General features: G+C 46.9%; 1 protein-coding gene across 1 annotated transcript; it reads right to left on the bottom strand.

Moving 5' to 3' along the window:
- Positions 1-402: 402 nt before the first annotated feature.
- Positions 403-8,166, bottom strand: uqcc1 (ubiquinol-cytochrome c reductase complex assembly factor 1). Its single transcript, XM_076147264.1, has 9 exons — positions 7,956-8,166; positions 7,276-7,383; positions 6,583-6,690; positions 5,336-5,408; positions 5,140-5,197; positions 4,797-4,905; positions 2,426-2,503; positions 2,203-2,316; positions 403-1,146 (listed from the first exon to the last, which is right to left on the bottom strand). Exons 1-9 carry the CDS (start codon positions 8,028-8,030, stop codon positions 1,012-1,014), a joined length of 858 nt encoding a protein of 285 aa, XP_076003379.1. The 5' UTR covers positions 8,031-8,166; the 3' UTR covers positions 403-1,011.
- Between the last annotated feature and the right edge of the window lie 2,761 nt (positions 8,167-10,927).

Here is a 10,927-nt window from a genome sequence, read left to right as displayed (position 1 = left end):
AAAAACAAACCAGTGCTTCCATACTTTCAGAGAACATTTTATTAATTCACCTTTTTAAAAACAAAGACAGGTTTTTTTAAAAATATGACAACTTGTATTGTGACACAGCTGTGGGTCCTGCACGGTTCTGAGAGCATCATGGGAAAACTGCCAAGAGCCAGACAAACGGAAATAAATACAGACCGACGAAGAGTTCAACCAAGACTTCTGACGGAGAGAGACCTGATGCACCGGCCTGGGAAATGTTCTTAACCTTTAACTGGCGGCGGATCGGTGACGGCAGAAGTCTTTGCTAACACCTCAGCAGGAGAAGAGTGTGTGTGTGTGTGTAAACTGGTCTGGGTACAAAGTACTTCATAAATACAGTGAGATGTCCAAAGACAAACGGAGGTACACAGTTGCTTGTCTCGGTCTCTTCTGGTGTGTTATCTTTTTTTTCCCTTTGACAGCAAATGCAGCAGCGTGCAGAGAGGAAGAAGCAGCAGAGGCTCTCAGAACCCACAGGACCGAGGAGAGGAAGCTGATGGTGAGGATGATGGCGTGGAGGCAGTGGTGGTGGTATACCGTGGCGGCTGATTCATTGGTTGCTGGTGAGGTCGTTGATAGGGGAACAGGGGGGGAGATGGGATTGAGCGCGAGAATGGGCCTCAAACTCTTCCTCCAGAAACGAAGGGAGAGAGGAGGAGGAAGGTTAAGTTCTAGGATGTGTTTGCAAGACTCCAGAGGGGGGAAAAGGAAGGTAATGGAGTGGATTGGAATCCTGCCAAGAGCCTAGAAAGAGCCTCCGTGGAGCTGCTGGAGAGAAGTGTGTGAAACCTGACCTTACGTTGTGATAGAGACGAAAGCAGAGACAAGAAAGCAGCATCAGAAGCCTTTATGTTATGTTTAGGGAAGGAAACAAAAAGCAGAAAGAGGAAGTTGGAGGAGAAAACAATGAAAATTAGATGAAAGCAAAGCAGAGAAGTGCGGCGCCCCTTGTTAGAAACACAGAGAGGAATCTGCGTCTTCATCTTAGAGTCCGGCGTCGTTGTACGTGGGCGTCTTCACCTTCAGGATGCTCTGAGCATTGTCCTCCACAAGAGGGCGCCACTTCACCTCTCCTGTCAGCAGCAGGTCCTCTCCGTCCAGGGCGTCGATGTACTGCATCTGTGCGGAAACAGCGTTCAGGAGAGCCAGAGGTTAAAGGTCAGAGAACACACACACCAAACTCCCTGTAGGTCAGCTTCTCGACCAACACTGAGACACTGCGCCCGATGAACTGTGGCCTCACTACACACGCACGCACACGCGGTGTGTGTGTGTGGAGGATCGAACGTTCTGCATGGTGCCTTTGAGTTCATGAGAGCTGAGAGCGGTGTAGCACCAACAGCTGTGTTATTGTGTTTTTGGCAGAACGTAGATAGAAAAACATCAAGCAGACGTTATGGGGATCACTAAGAGGGAACGGACGCAGAATGAAAGAGTGAGGGTCTCGGACCACATGGCCCCAGCAGCAGATGGAGGCCTGCAGGTGTTTCTACAACCAGGAGAGTGTTTTCAATCTCACAGAGGGAAAGAAAATATACAGAGAGGGGAAAAGGAGGAGGTGAGGAGGTTAGTGGTAAAGGGAAAGTGCTCTGTGGGGGAGGGAGAGGAGGAAACGGGTAGGTGGGAGAGAGAGAGAGAGAGAGAGAGAGAGAGAGGGAGAGAGAGTGTCGAGTTTGAGAGCTGGCAAAGTCTCCCAATGGTGACGGCCAACGCTTGGCCTCCTACTGACCCAGGAACGGATCTACATCCTCCTCACAGGAGGAGTGCACCTTCTCCCAGGGTTTATATGGTGTTACAGACACACACCAAACTCACTCACACTCACTCCATGATGATATCAACTCCACCAAGCCAACTGTTTGGTTTTCCTCCCCTTTGCTATTTGTACTTTTCTTTAATTAGTTGACTTGTGGAGTTTTTATGCTCCGTGTGTCGACCTTTGACCTCATCTTTCACAGCCTGCAGTAAAATGCTAATCTCAGTATCCAGATGTGTTACCATGGAGAATGATGGGACTTGGCACCTCAGCATGCATCCTGCAGTAGACCGGTATTTATTTAACAACTAAATGCCTTTGTTTGATCTGGAAGACGAGTTTCTCTCTACTCTAAATCCATCTTACTGATGAAGACGGACGGCACAGAAGGAAGTGTCGGGACGCGGTCGCAGTCGTACCTGTTTGCGTACGTATTCCACCATGAGCTCCAGCTGATTGGGGTCTTCACACCGGCAGTTGAACAGGTTTCTCCACAGAGCCGCTGCCAGCACACAGTCGTCAGACAGGATTCCCTGAAAGGCAAAGCGTCGTTTGTGTTACATTACTGTGGAAACCTGGAAACCTTTTTAATCCAGAATTTTTACTTTTCCAAATCCCACATACACCTCAAGTGGCTCTCACCTCATCGTATCCAAATATGGCGGCGTAGAAGCTCTCCGTCATGGCTTTCATGGTTTCCTTTCTATGGATGGCATCAATCTACAGCAGAGGAACAGGCGGGACATTTTTAAAAGGAGGACTGAGAGACGTTGAAGAGCTTCGGGGGAGGATTTCCATCTATTACACCGCTAAGACAACAAACAAGCATGCGGTGAAAACTGGGACGGCGAAGACGCTGGAGATCTCTGCTCGGCCTCGACGGGCTGCGGCAGCAATTATGAACCTGGAGAACATGACCAGTGTTTTTACTGCTCCGTAACCACAATTAGCATGAAACCCAAGAACACCTCCAATCACTGCTGCTGGATGTGTGTGTTGTACAAATATGTGCAGCTTGATTATGAACACTTTGTGTCGGCTCGGGGCCAGACTCCTCCAGCTGACATGCACGAGGAACGAGAAGGGACACATGGAGTAAGAGTTAAAGCTTCAGCCTGTCTGACCACAAGGTGTGTGTGTGTGTGTGTGTGTGTGTGTGTGTGTGTGTGTGTGTGTGTGTGTGTGTGTGTGTGTGTGTGTGTGTGTGTGTGTGTGTGTGTGTGTGTGTGTGTGTGTGTGTGTGTGTGTGTGTGTGTGTGTGTGTGTGGCGCCAACTAACTCCAATCACAGGTGAATGCATTTATAGAAAAATCCCTTCATAAGAGCGTTCCATTACATTTGAATTTGAGAGGGGGGAACATTCTCTGAGGGAGTTCAGAGGTCAACATCGGCAACAGAGCGGGAGAGGATTCATTGACACGGGTGCCGTTCTAAGCTCCGAGGCGCCTTTGAGGAAACTCTGCAGCCCGGGTGTTCATGGGGTGTGAGAATCCTGCAAGTCTCCGGTCGGATCCAGAGTCAGATCAGAAGTGGGACTGAGCTGTGCTTTGGTTTCCAGTGTTAAGCCTCAACTTTCACCTCCAGAGGCGACTGATGAATTTAGACTTTGAACTTGGTCACGTGTGCAGATTTATGCCGACGTATGCACGTGTGTGTGTGTGTGTGTGTGTGTGTGTGTGTGTGTGTGTGTGTGTGTGTGTGTGTGTGTGTGTGTGTGTGTGTACAGATGCTGACAAAAAGCAGCTCACATATGCAGCTGTGAAAACACCTGCGATGACCCCGCCCACTCCAGCCCCCCAACACACACACGTGCTCAGGCTGTTCCTATGCGCTCCGCCCAATGCACGCAGACACACAACAAAGGTGACCTAACAAACCACACAGTCATTTCTCATCTCTGACCTCCTTCTGTCACACGGGGCTGAAGGAGCAGAAGTGAAGACCTCCTCCTCCTCCTCATCCTCCACAGTGAGCTTAACCTCTGTGCTCCTTCACCCGCCTGCACCAAGGATCACATGAGGAGAAGCGGCTCCGTCACTCTGAGCTCTGTTCAGTCAGCGCCTGTGCGTGACTTGGACGCCGCGGTTTTTATACGCAGACCCCATGAGTGACTGTTGTGCCCCAAAGCAGACGCCACGCCGCCCCCCCCCCCCCCCCCCCCCGTTACATCAGCACCCATGTTCAAAATGACAAGCGGCAACAAGCAGCACAAGGGTCGGCGTCACCGGAGTTCATTCCAGATCTAAATGTGCGAGAGGGCCTTTGTGAAAGCTAAACGCCGGCCCAGCAGAGATCTGGGCCCGATGTCAACGAGCGACACTTGGAGCTGCACCACTGACAGAATAGAGCGCCGGCTCTGTGGACGTGGCGGCCGCAGCCAGGTCGACTCCCCGGGGACGCAGCTGCACTTTACTGCTTCAGGACTAATGGCACAATTATGATCATTTCAATAAACAAACCAACCTGTCTGTCTGTCTGTCTGTCCGTTACGAGACAGCCCTCCTGCACGGCCGCGTGTTGTGACTGATTTGGAGCTCTTTGTGCGTTTGTAGATTTGTGACACTTTCACAAACACAGACTGAGCTGTTGTGGCTTTCACACTGGTGACACTGGATTTAACCAAAGCCTCACACACACACACACACACAGTTAAACTGCTGCAGTCACAGCCACTAAAGCATTAAGTCGATTATCATCTACCTCAAGCAAGACAAGAAGGCTTTGAAACATTTATAGACTACAGATCAATGAAATACTGTTGTTTCTTCTTTCGGCACATTTGATAAAAATTCTACACCCACATTCTCTACAAACTGCTCCTGGAACTTTCCTTTCAGTACAGAAGACTTGCAACAGTTGGTCACACATATCCTCTTGCAGTTTGTCTTGAACTTGTGCCGTTGTTTTCAGTCTGTTTACTCCAACTTCCTTTTCTCTGGTTAAATTTCATGTAAGAGGTGTGTGTGTGTGTGTGTGTGTGTGTGTGTGTGTGTTTTAGTGAGTGAGAACTAACCCCCATGATCTTGCTCCTCTGCTCCACATCCTCCCACATGGAGTGGACGATGTAACGGCACATGTACTTTCCTGCTCGGCCCTCCTGGCGCATCCGCACCAAACACATCCTGGTGGGGAGAGCGGTGGAATAAGACGGAGAAGGGTCAAGCAGGTAGAGGTGTGTGTGTGTGTGTGTGTGTGTGTGTGTGTGTGTGTGTGTGTGTGTGTGTGTGTGTGTGTGTGTGTGTGTGTGTGTGTGTGTGTGTGTGTGTGTGTGTGTGTGTGTGTGTGTGTGTGTGTGTGTGTGTGTGTGTGTGTGTGTGTGTGTGTGTGTGTGTGTGTGTGTGTGGTCATGTACTCACCATACGTGCAGCTGTGCAACCAGAAACCAAGAGTTGAGTGTGTCGGGGAGGGCGAATTCTGAAACACACGCACACACACACTGATCAGTACACAAAGCCCCGTACCTGGACCTGTGCCTGCTTTGGCGTATTTGTACACCAGAAAGTCAAAAAAGCAGTTCTAACAGAATCCTCCATCATTCGCCCGGCTACTTACTTTCAAAGAATTCATCGTAGTTGACTCTCTCCACACAACACGTGTACATTCTCAAGGCAGCAATCTTGATTTTCTGTCAAGACAAAAGGGAAGCAAACGTGTCTCCATCAACAGACATGATGCAGTGGCACAGATGTTACATAGGGATGCTAACGCTACAAACACGCAAGTCATTGGCACGAGTTCATGTGTTGTGGTTATAGTTCAATGATGTCGTTCTCATTCTGGCCTCAGGTGAACTTTTGAGGCTGCGTATTATGCTTCCGTCGGACACAGCGACTGAGCACAAACAGGAAATGAAGTCACGGCTCAGGCCAAGCCCGGCTGAGTCAGAGCGAGCTCTGTGGCACACATTCCCCTTCACCTACGCCTCGTCCTCCCATTTTGGCTCAAACATCCTGTATAACCAAACCCTGGCTCTGGACACAAGAAGCTGTAATGATGTGGAGATAATTGGGGCAACGTACCGACTATAAGAGATGACATCACAAAAAAAAGACAACATCCTTCTCTTTTGACATCGGTTTATTCCAATCAATATGGAGAGCAGGTAAGTGGCACACAGAGAAAACACACAGTGAGTGAAGAAGTCACGACAAATGTTTTTGATCGGGACCCTTGAGATCTGATTAATGGATCACAGAGATGACAGCGTCGCTCAGTCTCCTTACACCTTTCGCCTCCATCCAATTCCTCATTCTCCACATTGTTTTCCTTTCTAACCAACAACCTCTATAACATCACCCTCCCCAGGGCGCCGCTTTGATAATAAATAAGAACAAGTTTGTACTCAACCAACAGGTTAAATGAGGGCACTGAGCCATGTTTTCATGCTACACTGAGCACACACACACACACACACACACACACACACACACACACACACACACACACACACACACACACACACACACACACACACACACACACACACACACACACACACACACACACACACACACACACACACACACACACACACACACACACACACACACACACACACACAAGTGTTGACCTTCAAAACAGCCAAACCCAACTGAAGCTAATTGGACCTTGTGGACACGAGTGAAAGGCAGATGAGTTTACTGTTCAGCATCGAGATCATTTGTGAGCTGCAACGACGCACGAGTTCAAAGTCCTCGTCCCTCTGCTGCTCCTTTCCATTAACATCATTCACCCGCCTCGTATTGAGCACCGACGCATAACTCATCTCTCCTTTAGTCTCTCCTTCCCATCTTACTCACCCATTTGTTGTATTTGAGGGGCCCTGTGAAGCCCATGGCCTCGATGAGCTTGGTGAAGGCCCCGACCTCCTCCTCCGTGTGCTGGGCCGTCTCCTTCACATTACAGAGCTGATAGGAGACAAAGACAGAGAGAGGGAGGGAGAGATAATGTCACACCTGGAGGTCTTGGCCTTTCTGCTGTGAGTGCAGCTGTCGGGTGGATTAATAGAATGACCTTCTTCACGGTGAGCTTCATTACTGCTGCTGCCCTTTATCAGAAGACGACCCAACCTCTGCCTCTCTTAGCTCAACTAAAACTACAGCTTATTCTAGACATGACCCCCATTGACCACAGCCATCTGCTTCATTTTGACTTGGACCGATTCAATGCAAATAGTTAAATGCTCTCTGTGTGTGTGTGTGTGTGTGTGTGTGTGTGTGTGTGTGTGTGTGTGTGTGTGTGTGTGTGTGTCGGTGTGCTACTCTGTGTTCTTTGCTGTACTTTTGGGAGTCCACCCCTCCTGTCCAGGGTCTCAAACTATTCAATCTGAGAGCATAGAACTGAGAAAAGTGAGCTCAGATAAATTGAATGTCATCAAGTCAGGAGTTGCTATTCTGAGCTAAAGCAGCACATCTGTGCACACTGGGCTACGACATTTTGAAATTGACAAGACGCTATTCCGTGTGTGTGTGAGTGTGCGTGTGTTGACTTACCTGTGGGGCAGTGTGTAGTGTCCTCCATGTGGTCACACACGGGGAGGAAGCTCTGGTCAGCTGGCAGGCTAGCAAAGCTCTGGCAAAGCAGGCTTCTTGATCTAACGCCTGGATGGACGTACGGACAAACCACAGAGACAGAAGACAGTGAGGAAGAGATGAAGCACAGCTCAGCGTCCCCCCCGAGATTCCAAGAAGGGGACACGAAGATGGAACCAGGAAATACTTTTTAAACATAATCATATTCCTCCCCTCTGCCTTTGCTTCAAAAATGCATTTCCACTTTTTCTGTCTAAGCAAGGAGGCCAGCTGATCTGATCCTCTAGAGAAGGTGAGATGGTCGGTTTGGCTGAACAATGAGTCACATTCATCATTTAAAGACCAAAAGATACTACATGATAACTTAACGGCCCTAAAAGGTTTACGAGCTCAGTCAAGTTCACCTCCACCACACTGCTCAAACTAATCTGATTAAAGAGCTAATGAGCCATTTAACCGCGTTATGTTTGATGTTCTAACACACACACACGCACGCACGCACACTATTCTGACCACGTGTCATTCTCTCATTTGACTGTGTTTTCTGTGATTATCTTGTGACTCAGCTCAGTTTTGTACTTGACCGTGTCCACTCGGCTAATGCTAACGTTAGCCGGCTAGGCTAAAGCTAAGCGTGTTACCTTCCGGCAGGCGGCTCTGGAGGCGGACACGTTAATAATGTTTCTGACAGCGGAATGCAGCGGCCGCCGATACATGACTCCGCTACACGGCGAGTGCAGCCCGACGCTGCGCCACAGGAGCGGCCCGCTGGATGCAGCTCCTCCTCACTGCTGCTCGGCTTAGCTAGCGCCGCCGTTTCTCCTCCTCCTCCTCCGCAATGTCAACGGAATATGTCCGGCTAAGAGTTTGGTCCGTCCAGAAACAAAGGATGAACACGCTTATATCCGGTACCAAAAAATCAAAAAGAAGAAGAAAATAAATACGGAAAGTATGTATAAAATATTAAAAAATTATATGTGTTCGGCAGATGAATTTACCTGCACCAATACTGCAGGTCTCCCATCTGCAATAAGACGGTTTAATCATCATCACACAGTGCTGCTGCTTCCCCTTATCATGTCCAATACCTCACTGTGGACCTCACTACCTCATTTTCCAAATGTCTTCTTTCAAATGTTTTAGTTAAGTTAAAAAGCAGTTCAAATAAACACTTCATTTATCAATAAGGTCTAATACTATTGTCACATCCTCCACTCTACTTGCAGACTGCAGGTATACAGTGAGTTTTGTCCTCATGTGTGTCAGTACACATGGGAACCAGTCTTATTATGATTGTGACGATGTGGCTACAGCCTGACAAGAAACAGGAAAGAAAATTAGAAAAATGGAGGACGGCGGTGATGTACAGTCTCAGCGGAGGGACAATAAGATTAGATCTAATACAAACTTGGGGCAACAATATAATTTGTACAATGATTTATAATATGTAATTAAATGTTGTGTATTGAATGCTATGTATCAATGTAAAAGATGGTAGGAAGTTGACACAACCAGAAATCCGAACTGAGCACTAAGGTTTGAAGTCTAAACGCAGCTTTGGTTTCCAGCCTCTCCAGCAATTACCCCTGACCACACACACCTGTTTTCTACTGGTATGACTAGGGAAACAAGTTGGTATCAATGCATGCTTTAAGACTAGCAATTGTGCAAATATTGTTCATGAACACAAATAGAAAAAGAAGATTAACCACTGGATCTGGGTTTATTGTGCTTAATAACATTCCTAGAGAAGTTAATATATTCTGATTTACTTTAATTCCCTCACTTTCCCTTTCTCCTTTATTTTCAAATTATGTCAACATGTATTTTCCTGGCGTGTATTTTCTGTACCGACAGCAGTAATTGTTCCTGTTATTATTTCTCTTATTGTAGTTTGGCCGGTAAAGCCTTTTAATGTAAAACTCAGGAACACAATCAATCATTTGTGATTAATGGAACAAAAAATGATGAAGGAGCAAAGGAATAGAGAAGAATAAGTCACACAAACTCAAAGAGATTGTTTCTGTAAGGTCATGAGAAGGAAAAGTAGAAGGTCAAGTGAAGTTTTCTGGACCAGTAATTTGGTCAAGACCCAAAAGTTTGTGTACGAGGAAATGAACTCAGAGTTTTTAGATTGATGCTGAACACGACCAGTTACAATAATACTTCAACGGTGAGTTATGAGACCGGACTAAGTGGGGTAACGTCAGGTCTAGCCATTGCTATTTCCTCGGCAGTCAGTCAGATACCGATGCTATACTCCCTATGGTGACCTCACCTGACACACACACACACATGCACAAATACACTCGCCCACACACACACAACTTCCCATCTGTGACCATTGCCCTGTATTGAGACTCTCACAGAAAGCGGCCCAAAGTCCCTGAACGCCAGACTTGAAAAATGATGAACTCTGAACACACCATTCCCCAAAATGGCGCACTGGATCACAAATCTGTATTTCATATGACTTACATCCTGCCTGTTAAACTGTAAACCCTCATCTGATTTCAAAATGAATGAATTTCATTGTGGACTGATGGTACAAATTGTTCCATAAGAATATTGTTTTGGAAAAATGAACGATGTCATATCTCCAGCAAACAAGGCAATTTGAAAGAAAGCAAAGAAAATCAAAAGCAGAACCAAGAAATCAAAATAATGCTCAGAAGCTCTGCTATTGGATGAAACCAACGTCAATCAAAACACTATCGGCGGGACAGGTGAGTAGCCGGAGCGTGATTGGTCAGTTTTTCTCTCAGTGACACCTGCATGTGTTCAGTCAGGCTCCGCCCATTCGCCAGTGCTCGGATGTTACTGTGCTTTGGATTATAGCTGAACAACATAATGGTGGTGAGTTTGCAAAATTATTCCATATTTTGGCAGTGTTATGATAAAAGAGAATGCTGGCTGTGTGCTGTCTTAGTTGGTTTTGTCTGAGCTTTGTTCTGCCGGCTCGGCTAGGATGCTAATGAGGATGCTAACCAGACTGCTGTGCTGAAATATTCTGTTCAAACACTTTAGTGACTAAATGACTTTAGTTTGAAGCTTGGGGTGTGTGATGTCATAACACGTGTATCCAGCGGGCTTACACATGTGTATTTATAACTAAAGAACCACGGCATGTATAAAGATGTGCTATGGCTCATGTATTGATGGCGATGTCTTGTTTATATGGCGGGAACAGTTGCACCGATGAGATGAATTGTGCGCGTGCCGCGTCGTGACACCTGAGTCTGAGGGGGGCGGAGCCTCTTCGCCTTCATGTTTTAAATGGAGAACCGTCTCCCGGTGTTTGGCATCATTGTGTCCACCAGACTGAACAAGGACAGGAACGGAAAGAAAAGGAGAGAGATGTCTGAGGAGAAGGAAGAATATACAATGAATATGAACATGTTTGAATATGAAAAATGGCGATAGTTTTAATGGTGGAGAAGGAGACAGGAAAAAGTTTAAACCAGATACAAGTTGACCTCCATAGATGATGATGATGATGATGATGATGATAAATGTTTGGTATTATTTCATGCATCATTATATTAACATTGTATTGAATCATCTGAAGAAGCGAGATACACACCACACGTTAATCCACCTTTGTGTGCGACTT

The sequence above is a fragment of the Genypterus blacodes genome, unplaced genomic scaffold (assembly GCF_046128005.1).
Source record: "Genypterus blacodes isolate CSIRO-AG114 ecotype Tasmania unplaced genomic scaffold, CSIRO-AGI_Gbla_v1 ptg000037l_1, whole genome shotgun sequence".
Taxonomy (NCBI): domain Eukaryota; kingdom Metazoa; phylum Chordata; class Actinopteri; order Ophidiiformes; family Ophidiidae; genus Genypterus; species Genypterus blacodes.
This window is presented reverse-complemented; position numbering and strand designations above follow the sequence as displayed.